The sequence below is a fragment of the Mytilus galloprovincialis genome, chromosome 4 (assembly GCF_965363235.1).
Source record: "Mytilus galloprovincialis chromosome 4, xbMytGall1.hap1.1, whole genome shotgun sequence".
Lineage (NCBI taxonomy): Eukaryota > Metazoa > Mollusca > Bivalvia > Mytilida > Mytilidae > Mytilus > Mytilus galloprovincialis.
Window position 1 is genome coordinate 85,474,251 of NC_134841.1, and position 23,474 is coordinate 85,497,724.

Here is a 23,474-nt window from a genome sequence, read left to right on the forward strand (position 1 = left end):
GAGAGATTTCGTTTATGATAAAATCTTTGTCATTTCAACGCTTTCAGGTAAACAAGTCTGTGCCCAGGGGGTTGTTGCATAAATTAATGTTATATACATTACACTTAAATGTAATAATACTATTTTTATCTCTATTCATGTCGTGTTACATATGTCTCTGTACTTGTAACCTGATTTGAGGGGACATGGAGAAAATACCAAGAAAAATACCTTGGGAGGCATTATATTTTTGTTTGTTTTCCCCACCACAATAAAGTTGTGAATGATAGGATAAGTCCTGTCCGTCTGTCTGTCTTTTTATCTATCTGATTATATGTGTTTAAAGTGCAACCCTTGCTTAACGATTAGACTGAGAATGAAACTTTGCACATTTTTTTTCTAAAAGATAATCCCTTCACTTCATGAATCAGGGGAGATAATAGAACTATCAATATTGCAATATGTTTAAATTATTTTATAATTTTCACATATTCTTTTAAAATCTGCCACACAGTGAACTTAGGATATTAAATTTGTTGTCTACCTTGTTACAAAACTAAGTGTCATCCACCTTTCATTAAATTATAAATCATATTTATGAAGCCACTTTTTAAGTTATTTTTATAATGCTCTCAAAGCACAATTAAATAGTTCATTGTTAAAAGAATGTTATACACTTTATATATAATATATTTTTTCTAAGTTGAAAGAGTGATATAAATCAAATATTTATTATATTCCAATCAAGGTTTGAAATGTATACAGAGTGAACATTTTCACATTACGAGTAACAATTGTATTAGATACAAACACAATACATGTACAGTATAAGCAAAAAAATATGATAAGAGGCTGTGTAGGCATTTTAGGGGTAGAGGACTACCCCCATATGGAACTACATATATATGCTTTATAAATATAAGTTTTACATGTCCCACTCCAAATGTTGCCTTAGTTAATCGGACCTATTTTCAAAAATTTGCATCTGATAATACTTTATACTGTATCATATACTATGATAGTAAATAACATCAATGTGATTAAAAAAAACTATGTTCAGTTAGTCATTCAGTTTTGATATATATACCTCATGCATACATAGCAGCACTTTGGGATCTATTAAAACATAAATGAGCCTTACCAATATGCATATATACATGTACTGAGGATTCATAATTATTAAACATGGTGCACTAATTATATTCCTGCTCCAAAAGGAGAGGGAAAAAAACTGATTTGCATCTGTCCATCCTAAGGCATCCTTCACTCCATATAATGTCTATCAGCAGTATATATCATAGAATGTTGGTCACACTTTTCAAAGAAACTTCAGTGTAACTGCTAGTTGTCCTTTGTTAATCTATGTTTCATTGTCACTTTGCTTAGTTTCTTCTGTTACCTTTTAGGTGAAGATGACATTACAGTAGTTACATGTATCCATGAAATATAAATCAATAAAAATTGACTCCCATGAAAGTATTCTTATCCACTGAAACAACAGTATATTCTAAAAGATTTTTTTTTCCTTACAGATTTTAATTTTTAAAAGATGGCTGACCCACCGTCTAGTCAGTTACAGGATTTCCCACAGTTTACAGATTTAAACAATCTGGTTGCAGAACAGGTATTTTTGATTTGATGTTAATCTTTTTTAATTTATAAATTCCATTTCAGAAAATGGTATCAAAATAATTCAAAGTAGTACAGGTATCAGATATGAAATAATTATTGTCAAGTCTATATTTTTCATTCACAAATCCAGTAATTTCAATGACTGAATGGTGCCACATAGTTAAACCAATGAAGCTTAATTGTTCATCAAATGAGTTTTGGCTTGACAGCTATGATTAAATATGAATAAAAATAGATTCTAACTACTGGTAGTGTTTAAGTAAACAAAAATTTAATAAAACCCAAAAAACAACAAATAGAGGTCAACATGTAGTCTCTTATGATGTCTTGAATAACATTAATTGATTGATTTTTGGTGTTTAACACTACTGTCAGCACTATTGGCTATATATTGATGAGAGAGGTAGGTGAAGTCTTGAGAGAAAATCTAAGAAACTTACTTAATTTGAGTTAAAGCGCCTGTCATTTGCAGGGTTTGAACTCCCACCATTCTCAGTGTTCACTTGTCCACCAGAGTCTCCTCTTAAATAACATAGTACAAGTCCTTCTGTCTAAAATGACAAGGTTATATTTATTTGCAATATAAATGAAACTTTTGTTATTTTTGCTTCAAACACTATAACTTTTACAAGATTTTTTGTAAATTTTCATATTAATTAATTTCTATTTTCAGACTGGTGCTAAAGTTGTATTTGCCACGGATGATTGGTTTGCTGTAACTGAAAATCTATTAAAAGTAAATATAAATATCTGAGATAACCTTGCTTATTTTAATTGTTTCTGAATCCTTTGTGAGAAATAAATTTAATCCTAGTATTACATATTGAATTCTTTGTTGAATGTTCTTATTGATCAAAATCACTGTTTAAAAAGTCTTTTTTCCCCAAATAATTGCAATGGGCTAAAACAAGATGTCTAAATGAAGCAACATAGGCAGATTTTTAACATAGGAATTTTAAAGGACTGAACTAAATATGAAATACAAAATGTGGACATTTGCTGACAGCCATAAATGTCTTGTGATGTCTGAAAGTTAGAGCTACAAGGTTGAACCCTTGTCATTCCGTCCGTAGGCTAGTATATCCGTATTAACTTCCCTAAATTGGTTTCTTTTCTTTTACTTTAGTTTGCCTGAAACAAATTTTATGAAACTTATACACAATGCTTTAATATAACCACAAAACTCGAGTTTGAATTTGGGTGGTATCTCAATTACTGTTCTGGAGTTATGCCCTTTTATAACATTATGTGCTAAAAAAAAAGAGGGGGGGCGGAGATCTGTGTCCCGTTGACACATAATTCATTTATTTACATTATCCAATTCAAGTTCAACAATTGACATGGTTATGCTTTAAGCTTTTTAAGAAAAATGTGAAAGTGAGTTTTGGATTTTCCCTTATTTTTGTTATGCAATCTATTTATAGGCAGATGATCCTGTATTTAAAGTTGGAGTGTTTACAGAGTATGGTAAATGGATGGATGGTTGGGAAACAAGAAGGAAGAGAATCCCTGGCCATGATTGGTGCATTATACAACTGGGTATGTTTTTCAACCTATAGAAATAACAATTTGTTGTTAGGCACAGTCCATAAAAAGGTGCAAATTTAACCTTATTAACTCAAAAAAGTATATGTCCTTTGGGGTTTATGTCATCTACTCTATTTTCTGTTTCATTGTCACTTGTAATAACCACATATCTTAATTTAAGTTGATTTATATAAAATTTCTGCCATTGAATTTATTTAGAAACAATCTTGACCAATTATTGAAATGACAGAAGATACAAAGGGACAATAAACCAAAAGTTGAAGTAAGACACCACTATTGAAAAAAAAAATAGTGTGAAAAATTCAAACCAAAAAAAAACATCAAAATGCTACACAGAAAACTAAAAAAAAAGAACAACAGAAACTCTTTAAAAAAATGGAGTGAACTCAGATGTTCCAAAGGTGTTTAAAATAGTTCCTGCTCCACAAGTAAAACCTGTCACATTACTCCAAATTTATAAAAAAAATCAGCATTCAGTTGCAATAGTTTGCTAGATTTGACTATAAAGGATGTCTTTATCTATTTTGTATTTTTATACTTTCAGGTGTTCCTGGTGTTATAGTAGGAGTTGATATTGACACATCATTTTTTACTGGGAACTACACCCCAAAAGCTTCAATACAGGCAGCTTGTTTAGAGAGTATGTCATTTTGTTCTTTAATAGGTTGTTTGTTCTAGATACTCTTTCAACAAATTATTGATGATGAAAATACTATATATCACATTATTTTCCCTAGATGTCTATTTTAGCTTTGGAAAATAAATCATTAAATTTTGATTTATAAGGTAAAAAAAAATAGGTCTTTAGCGTTTATAATTCTTGGTGGTAAATAGCAGAGTTAAAAATATATAGTCCCCTTTAGGAATTTAAGGTAGTAGTGAAGTCAGGTTGCCTCAATTGTCCACATCCAATGAGAAAAAAATATCTTATAATAAGATATAAAACTTTTTAAAGAGTATTTTGATCTAATATGATGCCCATGCAACCATTTTTTTTTTATGGGAGACGGGTGAAATACATGTATCTACAGTAATATTCACCCTGTTTACCCAAAGATCTCTCTGTCTTCCCATGGTCCATGTACATTATTAGACTCTATGGATATTGTTAAAACTGAACACTACCTGCTGGTTTGCATAAAGGGACATAATCACAGTCCAACATGTAAAAGGGGAGATAATTGAATTAATTCAATATACAAATATTATTGGAGGGTGGGTATTATTTATCCAGTTTACTCACAGTTCTATTTTTATCTTATTGTATAGATCTTCCATCTTTGCCAGACAGAAGGGGGAAGATGGGTACTGCAGCAACGGAAAGTCAACTTAAACTCATTAATAGACTTGGATCACAGGTTTGTTTTTATGCATTTAAAAAAGTTTCAATCATGATATAAATACTATGTAGTTTTAACTTAGAATTATTAATACTAGCTTCAAATCATCTTCTTTTGTAAGATTTTATGGTGACGTTGTAGGAAATACTGTTAATTCTTTTATTGCATGCATTTATTATTGCGATTTTGTCATTTAAGACTTAATGCGATTTTCATTTTTATGATTTTGAGAAAAATCTGGTTTAGTTCATACAAAATATTTCAAAATATAAGTTTGAATTATTATGTTTACAACTCTTTTTACAATAATAAAAACCTCGCAATAATTTATGAATTCTTTCTTCATACTGATACTGGTAAAATGTCAAAACCTAATATTCAATAGTGAAAAACAAATCAATCTTCTGGTAACTAGACATGGTTTTTCAAAAGTAATCAGAAGTGTAAATAGATTAGAATAATGCATTATCATCATAACTTATTTCAGATCAAATTAAGATTTATGAATCATTTCCTCTTTCATTAAGTTTTGTCTGTTGCTTTATATTAAATTTTAGAATTTTGGAGTAGTTCAGGAATTATTTAGTTACAAATCAGGTTGATTATGGCATCCCTGATATTTGCACACCTGCAAAGTATACATTATATATGAAAATGTCATGACTTTATGTGTTATACTATCCAACTGATTAACCCTGAGAACTAATTTTTCCAACTAGAACAAAAACTTCTCTGAAGCTCTTAGGCCATAGTCGTTTATTTAGATAGTCGATTCTGCAATCCCTATACCGGTACATAAAAATAAAATACTGAATTTTTAAAACTTTTCAAACATTTAAGATGTCTTTTTATTTCAGAACTGGGATGAAATTCTACCAAGTACAGCATTAAAACCTGGCTACAAAACATCCTGTCATAACTTCTTTGATATTAAATACAATAAAAGAATTACTCATATTAGACTAAACATGTTTCCAGGTAATTATACTACATGTACATGCTACCGACCAGCTTGGTAGGTTGAAAGGGGGTATAAAATACTGGAATCAAAATACCAGGAGTCGATTTCACAAAAAAACTTAGGACTTAGATTGATCATAAGTCATAAACAATTCAGTATACTTACAATGAATCTTAGTCGTAAGTTTTTTTGTGAAACCGACTTCTGGTACTGTGAAAGTACTTTTATTCGTGGGGTACCAATTTTCGTGGTTTTCGTGGATGACTTTATCCACGAATTTAAGTTTCCAACGAAATAAAACAACCATTGTCCAAATCAAGACATGGAAAGATCCCCGTCGGTAGGTTTGACTACTGATATAATCTTGAGAATATATTGAATAACGCCAAATCTGAGAATACTTTAATAGCAGTCACAGAACTACAACCACATGCAGGAGAATACCCATTTAATCTTTAATAGCCTAAACTGTACAACTTTTGATCTTTTAATTCTCATAAAAAATATTTTTGATCGATGAAAGTCAGATTTCTGGTATTGATATGCTAGTATGATAAAGTATTCATTTCATATCCTCATAGTGCTCGTACATATGGGAAATAATAATTTCATACTGGGCTTGATTTTGATAAGAATTATTTCAAAATTTAAGATACGTTTATATCATTTTTTATGTTACTATTTTCTTTAGGTGACATGTTTATGGCCTAATTTACACCTTTGATGATCACTTTATCATGGGTTCATTAGTGTTATCACTTCAATTTACAGGGGTCAATGCTTACTTTGCAATTTCCACCATTCAAAACATTTGTAACCTTCGTTTCTAAAGGCTTTAATTTTCAATTTAAAAAAAAATAAATAAAATCCACGAATTAAAAAACCCACGAACATGTAAATATTGCTCAATACACGAAAATTGATACCCACGAATTAAAGTACTTTCACAGTATTTAGATTTTGACAGTATGTCAGTTATTTTCATTTTTGAATGATTACTCCAAAACTTTGTATTGGATTACAGCTATACCTGGGTATATTGTCACATAAAGTTAGAGGAAAATTCCAATTTATTTTGGGTTCACCAGGTTAAAGATCAAGGTTAACTGAAGTTTGTGCAGAAAAGTGTTTTCATTATGCTCAATCCAACACTACAGTATGCTTTTGTAACTTTACTTAAATATATGGTCAGATATAAGAAGAGGGAAATCCCTATTCATTTTGTGGTTACCATGTGTATGCGTTGAAGACAAATTGGTGGCCTTTGGCTGTTATCTGCTCATTTGTTGGGTTGTCTCGTTGACATATTTTCCATTTCCATTCTCAATTTCATTATGCCGAGGTCAAAGTTACTGAGAAAATGGAGAGGGGATTTTCAAACTCTTTAAGTCGAAATAAAATGACAATGCCATGATGAAAAAAGCAAAAAGAACCAACAGACAAAAAAACAGTACAGAAAACACATGTTAGAAAACTAAAGACTGAGCAACAGGAATTCCACCAAAAACTGGGGGTGATAGATGCTGCTACAAAAGCGTGAGCAGATCCTGTTCCATATGTTGCAACTGTCTTGCTGCTAATATAACCCAAACCTGGTGATAAGTCTAATTTATTAGGTATAAGTATAGACTTAAATTTGTGCGAAAATGCATTTGCAGAATATTTGATAAAATAAAACATATACGCCATTGCAACCTTATTTGGATATATGAGCACAATTATATAAGAAACATTCTTGTTAATTTGAGCTGACTTGTTTGGAAAATTGATTTGTGTAAGAATGTATTACAGAACAGAAAAAAATATATTAGATAACTAAGCTTTAGTTCTTCTATTACAGATGGTGGAATAGCAAGATTAAGAGTTTACGGAAGGGCATCTCCAGACTGGAAGAAAATATCATACCAACAGGTAATACTGATTTCTCTGCTAATGTTATAATTCCAGTACATATTAGTCAGTTTCAAATTTGATCAGTTACCTTCAAATGAAAATAACTACAGGTTGGTACAAATATTTCAGAATAATGGAGCTTTATGTGAAAAATTAACTTTATGTGTAGTATAGACATTTTGGAAATGCAGTGGTATGTGATTTGCAGTTAACAAGGATACTGCACTAAAGAATATATTTCAACATTGATTAAGGAACCAATTAAAAGTTCAGATTGACTACCTTTATTTGATCAGTAACTGTCAATTAAAGGATAAATACTTACATGAAAATTTTCTTTGTAGATGGTAGACTTAGCTGCTATGGAGAATGGTGGGATCTGTGTTGGTTATAGTGATGTTCATTTTGGTCATGCTAGAAATCTTATACAACCAGGGAGAGCAGAAACAATGGCTGATGGATGGGAAACTGCTAGAAAGGTGGGAACATTTATATACTTTTTCAACAACAGTTTTGATGACAGAATATTTAATTTTTTCCTGTATTTGAACTGGTTTGTATGGCAATTTTATTGGGTAAAGGTTGCATGAAATGGAATTAAAACCCTATGGTACTGACTTGATATCAAAATCCTCCAAGGTTTATCACTACTTTTGAGATACACAAAATATATTACATTGATCATAATATTTTATACATCCCATCCATGTACATTTCCAGATATTTAGCAATGCTGTATACAATGTAATACTGTAAATTCAGAAATTATTGTGTGCATTTACCATTGCGATTTTGTCATTTTAGACTAAAATGTGATTTTAATTTTTGCTCTATTGAGAAAAATCCTGTTTATTTTATATCAAAATTTTCAAAATGTGAGTTTAGATTATTGCGATTATAACCCTGTTGCATTTTTTGCAATAATAAAAAACATCGCAACAATATCTGAATTTACAGTATTTAATTTGACTACTCACTGATAAATTTACAGCTTAAAACAACCTTTACACTCCTGTGCTAACAAGCATTCTAATTATTTCATTATCTGAAAACAAAGGTACTGTGGAAAGAGTTGTTTGACCCAGAAATGCATTGTTATTAGTGGTTGATTATAATTGTCTTAAAGCTGCATTTGATTTTCGTTTTTGTATATTTCAGCCAGGAAGACCAGCAATATTAGAGGCTGATTCTCAGGGCATTCTCCAGGTCCCAGGTTTGTTCATAATACAATACTTTAGTTCAGAGATAGTCAGTTTAGCCATGTATGTTTCATTTTTCACACAAAGTTATCAGAACAATGACCACTTTCTGTAAACATCAACTTATAGGTGCAGTAGGTTTTCATCAGACTAAGGAACAAATCCATTTTGCTTATTGACCTTTTATGGAAAACTAACTAGAAGGATGAATCAAAAAATTCTACATGATACAACTTTTTCAACCTCCAAATTGAGCACACAATCACCCTGAAATCTCCTATGGTTATTATATTCAGGTTGTAAAATTGTTAAAATACAAGACAGTCTGTAAAAATGAGATAGCTCTTGGCTAGTGACCAAATGACCCAAAAATTAACTATAGGTCACCTGTCGACCTTCAACAATGAGCAAAACCCATATGTACTTATTTCCATTTTCATTATTGGAAGTACATAATCAATTATCTATGTCATTTTGCTACTTTTAGGTCAGGATTGGAGTATGTTTAGACTTGGACATCCTGGAGTAATCACAAAGGTCAGTTAAAGAGCACACATGTTAAAATCTATATTCATAAGTCACAATTTTAAATAGATAGTAAGTATTAAATACTTTTAAAAACTGAAGAAATAAGATCTAAGGATATGAATACTGTAAATTCAGATATTATTGTGTGGATTTATAATTGCGATTATGTCATTTTAAGATAAAATGTGAATCAAATTTTTGCAATATTGAGAAAAATCCTGTTTAAATCATATAAAATAATTTAAAAATGTGAGTTTAAATCATTGGGATTATAACCCTATTGCATTTTTTGCTATTATAAAAAAATCGCAATAATTTCTAAATTTAAGTATAATGTGTCCAACAAATGTATGAGAGAGGGCATTGTTTGTTATAACCATCTTTTAACTTAAACAGAGTAACATTTTTTTAATATTACAAAATAGAATTCTTCTTTCTCAAAAATCTTATGAATTAATGCAAGAGAACTTTATATATTGCATGAAGTTCTTCCTTGGTAAAATTTTATCATCAGTTGCTTTCATTTTGTTTTTAATATTCAAAAACACTGCATTCAATTTTTATAGTAAGAGATCTTCCAGTTTTGATGTGTATGTTATTTAAAACAAATTGAATGTAAGAGTTTATCTTTTAACATAAAGCTTTGACTAGAATTATCTAGTGAGGTATAAGCAGTGCAATCCTTGTAACATTACTTATATGTCGTATAGCTAAAATCAAGATGTTCACCATAGCTGGTAAAATATTTATCCAATTTTAAGAACTAGTAAATATGTATAAAATAGGATGATAATTCATTTTGACATATTTCTATCAATACAAAACATTCAATAACGATTATTTTATCAAATTTATAAATTTTTAGATTTTTTAAAAACAAACCTGGTGAGAGCAGGGAATCCATTTCTTACCTGTGGTCTTCTGTTGATTGTTTCCTATTCAAAGTGGCGTTTCAACATTATTGTACTTTTTCGTGGCCGTCAGCTCTTATTGGTGGAGGAAGCCGGCATGCCTGGAGAGAACCACCACCCTTCAGTGGGAAAACTGACAATCCTAGTCAATTAAGATTGGAGTCAAGTGCACCTGCTTCCTGTGGGATTTTAACTCACAACCTCAGTGTTGACAAGCTAGTGATACAGTAATTTGACTGTTAAGACCACTCGACAACCGAAGCCCCCTGTGATCTTCTAGATGAATATATTTCACAATATAGGATTTGTATTTCAATGTATTAGATGAATATCCTTTTCTGTTTCTTTTCAGATTGAAATTGACACAAACCACTTCAAAGGAAATTATCCAGACTCCTGCACTATTGAAGGTAGTTAGTTCATGTTTATTTTTAGGCTAATACAAAAGAACTACCTTTTACGTTTTTAATCTTGAAAAATAATCATATGTTAACAAAACTGGTCTTCACTTTAAGAAATTGTGTATAATGTAATTGTATTTATGAGAAAAGTAACAGCCTAATGTCAAAGTGTAAAATATATCAGTGTTCATACAAATCACATTTTATTAGAGAACTAGACAGATTTTCAAGATGAGCTAATAAAGTATCTTTATTATAGTTTTAAAATAATAATTGATGACTAAAAATTTGAGTGGTTGCTGGGTTTGGTTGACTCAAACAACAGACTTGAAATTTGGTATTTGCGGTTTCTCCACTGAGCATGTGGCATTTAGGAATAAGAACATAGACTACTTGGCTTAAAGTCCAAATAATGTCTTGCAATGGACACATGTTTTCTATGTCACCTTATGAACTAGCACATACAAATTCAGATTAGCATGTACATTGTATAGCTAGTAGAACACAGACTTTACATTTATATTCCATTACAATGTTCTGGTCAAAATTTTGTTTTGTTCCATCTGGGTGTTTTAACAGTCATCCAGCAAACTTTTAGAATATGTAACATTTTAAGTCTGGACAGAAAGTTGATAATTATTTATTTTTTTATTATTTCAGCATGTTATGTAAATGACGACAAGGAAAATGAAATAAGACAAATTTTTAACAGTCCACCATGGAAAACTTTATTGGCACCAAAAAAACTGAAAGCTCACCATAGACAGTTTTTCTCAGGAAAAGATTTAAATAATTGTGGAGTTATCTCCCATGTTCGACTTTCAATGGCACCAGATGGTGGTATCAGCAGGATGAGGCTATGGGGATATAAACAATCCAACCGTCAAGCCAAGTTATGATTCACAGTTTTCTCATATTATCAGGATAAATCATTTCTATAAAGTGATTATTTTCTCAAAGTTTTAAGTTCATAATTTCTAAGACTGAATCCGCTGTGTGTCCTGCTCACATGGTTTTATTTTCACACACCCCTCCCTGATTTTGATCTCCCTTAAAGATCAAATTAAATAATGGGATATTTGCTCAATGTTATCTTTATAGTGAACTTCTTTACATTACATATAATATCTATTTACCAAAGATGAAACAATCCATATTTAGATGTCCTACATTTTATTACCAAAGAATGAAACAATCATTTTTTTATAATTCCTACATTTTATTCTGTAATAGTTCTGAAATTTAATTTAGATATTTAAACAGAAATCCAACATTTACCTTTCTTTTCTTTTGACATACAATGAACCAAGTTGAATATATAAATGGAAATCCAACATTTTATCTTCTCGTAATTGAAATAAAATTTATTTGAACTTGCAGAAATCCTTCATTAATCAAATGAAATGAGATGAAACTTTTCTGACAGAAATCAGTTCAGTTGTCTTATTTTTAATTTAACAGAAATGAACTTAATTGATGTAGATCTTTGTTCAAACAGATTCCTAAAAAGTATTATTATTATTGGTCCCTTATTGACATAATCCTGGTTTGAGGTTAATATTGCAAAATTGACATTACATGCAAACATTAAAATTAACTTTGATACTTTTTTTTTACATGTGTATTATATATAATATATACAGTTGCTTTATATAATCTATATCATATAAATGATCTGCTAGTCTTTTATGATCTGTTTTTATTTTGGTTTTTAATTGAATCATTGTTACTTATTATTGAATTTGTAATAATTGATGTTATAGTCTTCATGATTTATTATTTATATTTATTTCATATTGTGAGGCGCTTAGTTTAGATTTTTTTTTACTTTGATTCTTTTTTCCAAACAGGCCAATACATGTATGTAGACAATAAGTCAAATAAAGACAATCTCTTTGTTACAAGGTTAACATGAAGTATTAAAATAATATGCATTTACTCCATGTATCTTTAATGAATGTGCTGTCCTCATTAATTTATATACATGAAATATTTGCCATTGGACCATTTGCTTGAAAATATTAGCCAAGGATAAGGTTATTGTGCGCTTAAAAATTGTAGTTTTAATCAACCTTTTTGTTGGTATGTTCCATAAACAAATAATGATTAAAATACAGTATGTTTTCAGTGTATTTTGACATCAAATTCTTCAAATTGATAGTCATATAATTGTCTTCATTTTATTTATATTCCCAGTCTAAATTGTTAAATCCAAAATTAATTTGGAATCTTTTCTTACAAAACTATGTTCCAGCATTTATGACACTTGTTACATAGATCTATGAATTTGCATAATTATGTAAAATCTATTTCAGTTACACTCCTGTGTGTGATTGTGTGCATATGAAAACTTGAAATTAATATATTAATGATAATTTGTTGACTTTTTAATAGATATATATTGCAAATAGTATGTAAAAATGTCTTCCAAAAGTGCTTGTTGTCTGATTCTGATTTTTTTTTAGTGAATAATGTTTTGAAAATGAATTATAACTATTTTTATAATTGTTATTTTGTAACTTGATAAAAAGAGCATATATTGAAAAAATACAAATAAAGAGATACTCTTCATATAATTAATAAATTCACCTTAAAAAATCAAGAAAGTTGTTATATAACAATAATAAAATCTGCAACAGATATTCATTGTAATTACTGAAAAGAAAGAAACAATTTTTAATGCTATTACATAGATCTGTCAATATAAAGATCAGAAGATGTGGTATGCTTGCCAATGAGACAACTCTCCACAAAAGACCAAATGACATAAAAAATTAACAGCTACAGTTCACTGAATTGCCTTCAACAATGAGCAAAACTCACTGCATTGTCAGCTGTAATAGGCCCTGAAATTACAAATGTAAAATAATTCCAACAAGAAAAAACTAACGGCCTTATTTATGTACATAAAAATGAACAAAAAAACAAATATGATTTACAGCAGCAAATGATAACCACTGACTTGAAACAGGCATATACAGATGTGGTATTGTTAAACTAGTTTGTTGGCAGCAAACCCTCCCCCTTACCTGGGACAGTGATGTAACAACACACCATTGTTGGTAGCAAACCCTCCCCTTACCTGGGACAGTGATGTAACAACACACCATTGTTGGCAGCAAACCCTCCCCTTACCTGGGACAGTGATGTAACAACACACCATTGTTGGCAGCAAACCCTCCCCTTACCTGGGACAGTGATGTAACAACACAACACAAGAACAAACTATGCAAAACAATAAACGAAAAACAAATATGAGAAACAGCCATGCCAAAAAAGACAATCACTCAATTACAGGCTCCTTGTGACATGTATATTACTTCAGCCAAACTGGATGTCACAATTAACTCAGAAGGATATAAAGAACCAAAATTTAACAAAATCAATACATGACTAAAAGATACCAGATTCCAGACAAAGGATAGGCGCAAAAATGTAGCGAGGTTAAAATGTTTTTTATATCTCAACCCTCCCCCTGTACCTCTAGTCAATGTCGAAAAAACATACACACAGTACAACTCAGTTTAAAAGAAGTATGAGTCTCATGTTTGAATAGGTAACAGAAGAAATTAAGCTGACTGCAGTATGGACTTTTATTACAGAAAACTAAATATAGGGATAATGATCTGGCAGCAGCAGCTGCGTTAACTAACTTCTTACAAAGCTTTATATTTTAGAAGGTGGAAGACCAGGAGGCTTTATACTGTATGTGACACAGTTCCTGTCTGTAACATGACCATTGCCCTTGACCTCATTTTCATGGTTCAGTGGCTTCTTGAATAATGTTAAGATATTTTGTTATATAAAGTTTTTTCTTATTATGAGTAATAGAATAACTATATATAATATGTGTGTACCTTTTAAGGTCCTCATGACTGTCACATTTTCACTTGACGTCAGCCTCATTTCATGGATCAGTGAACAAAGATAAATTTTGGTGGTCAATAGGTCTACTAAATGTGGTGTATGGAATGATGGTAAAGTGTGCATGTCCAACTAACAGGTGTCATCTTACCTTGACCTCATTTTCATGGATCAGTGGTCAAACTTAAGTTTTTGCAATAGGTCAACTATATTTGGTGTATGGAAATATGTAAATGACGTACATGTCAGTCTTGCAAGTTTTATTTGAACTTGACCTCATTTTCATTACCTTTTTTTTGTGTTTTGGTAAGAGAACAATAATATTTGTTGTATGGAATGATTGAAGGTTGTGTATGTCTGCCTGGCATGGTTCATCTGACCTTGACCTAATTTTCATTAGTCAATGTTTAGTGGGTTTTTTCTGTTGTCTGTTCTTAGAATCTATAAGCAATAGATCAACTATTATATACTAAGTGTATTGAATGATTGTAAGGTGTACTTGTATTTCTCCTTCGGTTTATATGGCTTTGGCCTCATTTTCTTGGATCATGTTAAGTTTATGTTGATAGTTGTAGTTACGCTTTACATTTAGGACTATCAACAAAATTTCAATGGTTAATAAAGAAGGCAAGACATTTCAGCGTGTCGCTCTTGTTTTATATGTGCAGCGAACTGACTCTATTCAGTTAAGCAATTTGCAACTAATTGTTACAGTTAAACTTTGTTCACAAATTGTGCTATGACACCACCATAGGGATGGTTGTTCTCTCACAAACATATGTAACCCTTCAGTATTTTTAGTACCTGCCCTAAGTCAGAAGCCTATAATTCAGTGGTTGTCGTTGGTTCCTGTCTGTCATATTTTATCGTAAATTGTATTGTTATACATTAAACCGTTAGTTTTTGTCGAGCCTGCAACTTTTGTTGCAGAAAGCTCGACATAGGGATAGTGATCCGGCGGCGGCGGCTACGGCGGCGGCGGCGGCGGCGGCGGCGGTGTTAGCTCACTTCTTAAAAGCTATATATTTTAGAAGGTGGAAGACCTGGATGCTTCATATTTTGTATATAGATGCCTCATGTTAGGAAGTTTCCGTCAGTCACATGTCCAATGTCCTTGACCTCATTTTCATGGTTCAGTGACCACTTGAAAAAAAAGTTCAGAATTTTTGTAACGTTGAATTCTCTCTTATTATAAGTAATAGGATAACTATATTTGGTATGTGCGTACCTTGCAAGGTCCTCATGCCCGTCAGACAGTTTTCACTTCACCTCGACCTCATTTCATGGATCAGTGAACAAGGTTAAGTTTTGGTGGTCAAGTCCATATCTCAGATACTATAAGCAATAGGGCTAGTATATTTGGTGTATGGAAGGACTGGAAGGTGTACATGTCCAGCTGGCAGGTGTCATCTGACCTTGACCTCATTTGCATGGTTCAGTGGTTATAGTTAAGTTTTTGTGTTTTGGTCTGTTTTTCTCATACTTTATGCAATAGGTCTACTATATTTCTTGTATGGAATGATTGTAAGGTGTACATGTCTAGCGGGCAGATGTCATCTGACCTTGACCTCATTTTCATGGTTCAGTGGTCAAAGTTAAGTTTTTAAGTTTTGATCTTTTTATCTAATATTATATGCCAAAGGTCAACTATATTTGGTGTATGGAAATATATTATGATCTATATGTCAGTCCCGCAGGTTTTATTTGACCATGACCTCAATTGCACGGTTCATTGGACAGTGTTAAGTTTTTGTGTTTTGGTCTATTTTTCTTAAACTATAAGTAATAGGTCAACTTTATTTGTTGTATGGAAGCATTGTTAGCTGTACATGTCTGCCTGGCATGGTTCATCTGACCTTGACCTCATTTTCATGGTTCATTGGTCTTTGTTTAACTATCTTGTTTAATGTTAAGTTTATGTGACAGTTGTAATAAAGTTTTATATTTAGGACTATCAACATAATATCAATGATTAGTAAAGAAGGCGAGACATTTCAGTGTGTGCACTCTTGTCTCATTTGAATTGTTTCATATTTTGCATGTAGACTATGGCCTAAGTAAACAATTTTTCACATGATGGATGATTCACTTAGATCACTAACAACATCAACAATCATTTTTGATGTGTATTTTTACCATAGTTTGAATTGGTTTCGGTCAACGTTTACTAGTTTTGCATGATATAAAGTGTCTTAAATGTACACAAGAAATAAGGAAAAATCATACGTTTGCAAATATTTGGTGTTTCTCACGGGACGATTGGTGTTTGTGTTTACTGTTTAAAACTGTATGGTGCTCCAATGTTGTTTTTTTTGTAGTTTTTTTTTGTAGTCGGGTTGCTATATACCATGGACTTTAACTGAAACTAGTCATGTTTTATAATCTCGTGTCTAGTACATTTGGTTATGCAGATACAAAATAAACTGAACAAAACAAATACTAGAATGAAACCTTTTATTAGTATATTTCATTCACTAGACATTATAATGTAACAATAATTAGCTTTATACAAACACAATGTAGCACTATCAAAATTTTAAACTGTTTACAAACAATACATAATCATGTTGGAGGAACGAAAGTCTAACTGTGTGATGCCTTGTGACGAAGCATGTTACCTGACTGTGCAAAGGATTTACCACAGAACGGACAGACGTACGGACGCTCACCGGTGTGAATTCTGGAATGCTTGGTGAAAGTTGAGAAGTCTGCAAAACTTTTCGGACAGTAGGTACAACTGTATGGCTTCTCCCCTGTATGGATACGGACGTGTGTACGAAGTGTTGACTTCTGGGTAAAACGCTTCCCGCAGTAATTGCACTGATGTGGACGCTTGTTCTCCTGGTGAGACTGAAGGTGAACTTTCAAGTTTGGTTTCGAGCTGAAAATCTTGTTGCAGTAGGTACATACAATAGGCTCTTTTGGTTTCTGATTTGACTTTGGACGTGTAGCAGCAGACGACAAGGCTTGTTCTAGTAAGTCGGACACACGGTCATAAGAAACTGGTGTTGAGGAACATTCCAATGGAGACTGTACAGGGTCATGGAGCGTAGAGACGGGTTGCTGCAACGATGAAGGACACCTGGTGTCAAATTCTTCTTGCATGATGTCGGAAGCGATGTTGGTCTCGTATGGCTGACGTTCGGAGAAAGTAGCTTTAGAATCGTACAAACAAGAGCTGAGTTGTGGTTTCTGTTGTTGGTTGTTGCCAATCATGTTGTTGAGTTCTGGAAAGGTGCCAAGAATCTGACTAAAGATGGATGACCTGAGTTCATTCTTGTTGTATGACTGTGGTTTGTAGTCGTCTGTCAATGGCTTGGGTAGAATTGTAGGTTGAGCGTGTGGTATGTAGGTTGGTGCCGGAAAGAACATTCCACTAGAGTGCAGGTACTGGGAAGACATGTTATCTGCTGGTCTGAAAATGGATGAAATAAATATTATAGCACATATTTAAATGATAAATGGTCATAAATAAATAAATAAGCTTTATTTAGAGTCGGCATGGTATATAAGACATAGACAAACATAAGCTCTAATGAGCTTTTAACCGACATGATTTGTCAAGTTAAAAATAATATAATTCAAATACAATTCTGCCCTCACACAACATTGCCTAGTCTATCGACGACATTTGAAGACAATCTGAAATATTGTCAAGACACGACATTTAGTTTTTTTATTACTTTTGTCGTTAGGATGCTATTGTATTGTGGTTACACCATTCACAATTGTATTTAGTCAACGGTCATTAATAAATACATTCAAACTAATTAATATTTTTTTCTTCTGTCATTTGTGGAAAAAAAAACTATATAACGACTCTTTATATTAGATGATAGCGGTAATTACGTAATAACAAAGGACGGTCTTCTTGATTTGTACATTTTAATTCGTATTTGACTAAAATTGTTGATGCTTGTTGATCAGTACCATAAAGTATAATGTACGTACCTTTGTTCTTGGACTGGAAATGTGGGGTAATAAAATGGCATGTATGGTAGTTCCATATCTGAAAAAACAAATAGAATAAATTAAACCAATATGTATTTCAAGAAAGCATATACAAATATTAACTTTCAGATTTTTTTCGACAAATTATATGTTGAAAGCTTCCATATGTAGTTTATAATTGCAAAACTGATAATTAACCTTAATAAACTAATATAAAAAAAATGCAAAATATTCATCAAAATGTCCATTTTCTTTTTAAATAAATAGCAAAAATCTTTTGAGTTATTACACCGGCCAAATATAATTATTATAAGGGCTGCCATTAAAGTTTTAATATGTTTAATAAATTGATTATGATGTACATAAAAATTGCACGGTAAAGTAAAAACTCAGTAATACAACATTATTTATTTGTAAGGAAGAACGATAACTTACCTATGATCTGAGAAATTTTCTGCAACAGAAACGTATTTGAGTAATAATTGCTTTCGGTTCGAATGGCTTCCAAGAAATATAATAAAATTTGAAAAAATGCAGATTTATTAAATATTTTTGACTTTTACTAAATAAAACATTTTCCTATTGGTCAGTTACTTTCAATTTGTTTTTACAAGATGCCGTTATGCACCTCCTACTAGAAGCCAATCTGAGAAATTATTTAACACCTTTTGAGTTGTTTTAATGGTTTCATTATTAATTGACAATGTCTTTAACACTCTGATCAAAGATGAGGTTAGATCAATCAAATTGTTCTTTTGATGTTTTCGGCGTGGACAGTTTTTGAGTTGTCATAATTTTACCTAATATAATAATAGTATGCAATCTCAATCAAATAATCAAAGAATATAATTTTTAATAAAATTTTTGAATACACAGAAAATGTCAGAATGTACATATCGTTTTGCAACTAGTGTAAAGCTACTTTTTAAAAAATCTTGGTTTTCAAGAATAGGAATACTAGAGATTATATGAACCATATGTTAAAGGTGTATATTCTTTTTCCTTTCATAGTGGCATTAAAACTTGTAAAAGATATGTATGAGAATAACAAAAATAAGATTTATCTTGGAGTAAAATTAAACCTATTGAGTATTTTCTGGTTAATGTCAGATGCAGCTAGGTTTTGTATTTATTGAATTGTATTTATTTTATTGTGTTAAGTTGCGATTCATGGATAATATTTATGGCTATAAATTTGAAGGATATTTTGTTTATTATCCACACGACGAAAAACCACATTGGAAATAAGGGCATAGGACATTTGAGCGAAAAAGAAAAAAGCACATAGGGTCATTTGAGCGCCGACTTCATAGGACATTTGAGCGCCGGGATATTAACCTTACCTGAGTTTTCAGACAGGACATTTGAGCGAAATTTTCCCTGATAATTTTACACGAATTAAGATTTTTTTTTAAAAGTAAGAAAAAAAAGTAAGATTTAGTTATAAATATTTTTTATTTTATTTCACACCCGAGTAATTCGACCGGTTCTGGCTGGTTTATGTAAGTGAAATCCTAAGTTGATCTCTATTTACCAATCAATTCTACTATAATTCATTGGCTATGCAAATTTTCTTTGTTCTAAAATTCTTATATATATATCTATTAAGTGAAATGTCCCTTGGCACTTGAAATCTTAATACTAATAATACATGTACGTGTTAAAATGGATATTATTTTGACCGAGACTAATAAGGGAAAAAGAAGCCTTGTTTGTGACAGTTTCCGATATAGAGTGGACAAAACACTAAAAGGAGAAGAAATATCCTGGAGATGTACAGTAAGTACCTTTTTTTACAAATTTAATGTTAATGTAAACTACTTGTTCGTCTGTTACGCTTCAACTTCCATAACTTCTTTTAATTTTGATTTATATCTATATATAGCAGTACACGTCGATTTTGAAGAACGGGTAATGAAAGTTATGAAGGATTTTTTCCCGTCTATAGAGATCAAATGCTGTAGGTTTCACTTAGGCCAAGCCTGGTGGCGAAAAATCCAGAAAGTTGGACTTAGTCAACAATACAAAGAGCTTGATTCAGACATTAGTAAATGGCTTAAAGGGATTTTTGGGATAGCCTTTTTTAGTGCTTTGTTTTTTACAATTAAAATATGTTTTAATCTTTTTGTTGGTAAACTCCTCATTTAATGAACTATATTCGTAAGAAAATGTGGTATGATTGCCAATAAGACAATTCTCTATCCAAGACTTGTTTTCGCTCAAATGTCCTACGCTTATTCTTATTTTCGCTCAAATGTCCTAAAATTTAGGCGCTCAAATGTCCTATACTTTGGCGCTCAAACGTCCTTTTTTTTTCGCTCAAATGTCCTGTCAATGCGCTCAAATGTCCATTGCCGGGAAATAAGCTGATGATTTCTGCTTTCATGGGTCACCCTTGGGTTAAGGCATTAGATGTACCCTAAGTCACAACCATTATTATATCTTAAGGATGTATTAAGCCAAGTTTCTATTGAATAAATTTATTATCATTGACTTATTCGTATCGCATATGAATACAAAAAAAGAAGGTGTGGTATGATTGCCAATAATACAACTCTCCACAAGAGACCAAATGACATGTTGTAGATATTAACATCTATAATCTATAGGTATACGGCCAGACCCTTCAACACAGCAACAAACGACAACCATTGAATTAAAGGCTCCTTGGGACAGGCACATACACAAAGAATTTGGCGGGATTTCAACCTGGATCCTCTAACCTGGGACAGTGGTGTAACAGTTCAAAATAAGAACGATTTATAAAATTCAGATTCAGTTTAAATTTTCATGCCATTTGGAAATATGTTAATCTAAAACAGAATGACAAATAGCGTCTTTTATTTCGCAAAATTGTATGTTTTCATCATGTATATTGTAACGCTCTAAAATTCCACACGTTTTAAATTTGTCACTTATTTTAAAATTCCAGTTTTTGGAGTTTGAAACGGCTTGATTGTCATCCCACACAAAGACTCTTTTATTCAAACGTCCACTATCAAAATTTCGCAAAAGTCTATTCCGCTAATTTAGCACAGATTTTCATTGTTTTACTATAACAGGAGTCCAACCAATATCTCCATGTACGGCTGTATTGGGCGTATCTCGTTCTACACGCATAGAGAAAAGAGTTGCCCGATTTTGTATGACAGCAATACACGGGACATGCTTTGTACCCCAGATCGAAACACCATAGTTAATAACACTCCAAAACATTGTATCATATAGTTTTGTGCAACAGTTAAACGGGAGTCCACCAAACGTTTTAAGTTTTGCTTTTACTAATCCAAGTGCTCTATTCGCAGATTTTGCAACATTACTGGCCATGCGGTTGTAATCTAAATGTTCCGTAAAAACTAAACCTAAATACTTATATGTTTCCATTGTTGAAATTGAAAGGTCACCACATACAAAAAACAAAACGCAGTTCTTTCAATGGATAACGGCCTGAAATGTATGACTTTAAGACTTTTCAGCGTTTACAATCATAGGATTATTAGCACACCAAGAGGGAAGAATGTTTAAGAGTAACTGAAGGTCCTCGGGGGAAACTAGCTAGAAGAACCATATCATCTGCGTATAATAGAATTCCAATTGTTTCTCCATCTATATTGATACAACATAAGATTAAGAACACTCGAGACACAACACACGACACGTGATTCAGAAGATCAGTTCAAAACACCAGAAAAGCCACCTACCAAAACTTCAAAGAAGAAAGAGCTTGTTCAAAACAATCTGAGAAAAAACCCAACAGTTAGATATAAAGAAGATGCCACTTGCCAACCACATATTTTATTTGATAATGTGTTATATTTATGAAATCAGATTCAAACTAGAGACTTTAAAGAGTCTGTACTTGTCGCTTATCTAGCTATGTGTGCATCTTCAACGATGGACACACTCCAGCATTGTAGATTAGAATATACTTCGTGAATAAAATCTCTTGTTTGTTGATTTTGTAATGCTGATATTTTTTTTCTGTTTAAGTTCTTTCCATCTCCAAAGATTTTGCTTAAAATACAATAGGGAAAAAAGTCAATTAGGTCAATAACTCCTATAAAGAAAAAACGTGCCAATTTTCATCTACGCTTACCTATTTGCTTTTTTAAATTAATATTCAAAACAATATGCAATTACACAATAAATTGAAAAAAAATCATCATTGAAGGAGAAGCGATCATATAAGGACATTTAACGATTTCAGCAATGTTAACTTATTTGTAGATCTTGTCAAGCTGGTAATGTTTGCTTCTAAAGTTTCTATCTATAATAATATTTATTATAGTTTTCAAGATAATAGGCAAATTGCCCCAAAAATATTGATAAAAATCTTCATAATAGGGCAATAACTCCAATCATAAGTCAACTAACGATTTCGACGATTTCACTTATTTGTAGATCTTGTGTCGGTGATCATTTTTGCATATTAAAGGTTCTCTGTATCTAGCTATAGTTTTCTAGATAATATACAAAAAATAAAAATGATAGAATTCTTCATTCAAGGACAATTCGTCTGAAAGTTTTGATATAAAATTCAAGCGATTATGAACACTTTTGCCAAGACAGTTTTTCTCTATCTATAGCGGGTTTTATGCATTCGTCTCAACTCGGCCGATTCCGTACCCTCATCTTAGGGGAGTAGCGGATTCTACATGGGGTTTTAAGATGATATACAAAACTTGCACTATATCCCAATGTTCTATTTTTAGCGATGTCAGCTATGTTAGTTGGAAGGCGGGTTCATTGAACCATTTTTTCTTTAAAACAAGATATTATAATGATAATCATCACTATGTTTGGTTGTCCAGTAGTTTGAGAGAAGGTTTTTTGTAAAACTTAACGAATGACAGACAACGGACGAAAAACTGACTCGACTCTTTTTGCCAGGTGAACCAATAAATTATTTACAGATGGCTTTAAATGCAATTTTGATAGACATGGGCACATTTTAAACACTAAAAACTCGAAATATGAACAGAAACAATATTCCAAAAACCATTGCGAAGAAATGTTGTGACCCTCAATTTGTTAAAAAAAATATTCTGGCCAAGCAGATGACTAAATTTTGTTTCTTCCGAATTCATATTAAAAAAAAAATGATTGAAAGTGTCGAAAAAAAAAAAAAAAAATTTTTTTTTTTTTAACTCAGTAAAAAAACCATACCCCCACCCTTTGAAGTTACTGTGTTGCTCTTTAACGCAAATTCAACAGTATACATAAATAAAATGGAAGTCCTTATTTAACGTTCACAAATGAAAAAAAAA

At 31.6% G+C, this 23,474-nt stretch overlaps 1 protein-coding gene and 1 long non-coding RNA gene across 2 annotated transcripts; one reads left to right on the top strand and one right to left on the bottom strand.

Annotated features, from left to right (window-relative positions):
• The first annotated feature begins 49 nt into the window (after positions 1–49).
• LOC143073231 (allantoicase-like) lies at positions 50–12,952 on the top strand. Its single transcript, XM_076248608.1, has 13 exons — positions 50–110; positions 1,512–1,603; positions 2,285–2,347; positions 3,036–3,150; positions 3,704–3,799; positions 4,429–4,517; positions 5,357–5,477; positions 7,301–7,371; positions 7,698–7,832; positions 8,512–8,566; positions 9,040–9,089; positions 10,344–10,401; positions 11,053–12,952. Exons 2-13 carry the CDS (start codon positions 1,529–1,531, stop codon positions 11,289–11,291), a joined length of 1,167 nt encoding a protein of 388 aa, XP_076104723.1. The 5' UTR covers positions 50–110; positions 1,512–1,528; the 3' UTR covers positions 11,292–12,952.
• Positions 12,953–17,215: 4,263 nt separating this feature from the next.
• Positions 17,216–18,790, bottom strand: LOC143070804 (uncharacterized). The gene is made up of 3 exons (XR_012976712.1): positions 18,643–18,790; positions 18,208–18,265; positions 17,216–17,671 (listed from the first exon to the last, which is right to left on the bottom strand). It is a non-coding gene; the product is annotated as an uncharacterized LOC143070804 (long non-coding RNA).
• Between the last annotated feature and the right edge of the window lie 4,684 nt (positions 18,791–23,474).

What these genes read in the sequence shown, in the direction of transcription:
- LOC143073231 (XM_076248608.1), top strand. Translation starts at nt 1,529, where the DNA reads ATGGCTGACCCACCGTCTAGTCAGTTACAGGATTTCCCACAGTTTACA. An exon ending in AGAAAATATCATACCAACAG is followed by an intron (nt 7,372 to 7,697) that starts GTAATACTGATT and finishes TTTTCTTTGTAG; the next exon opens with ATGGTAGACTTAGCTGCTAT. An exon ending in GGGCATTCTCCAGGTCCCAG is followed by an intron (nt 8,567 to 9,039) that starts GTTTGTTCATAA and finishes TGCTACTTTTAG; the next exon opens with GTCAGGATTGGAGTATGTTT.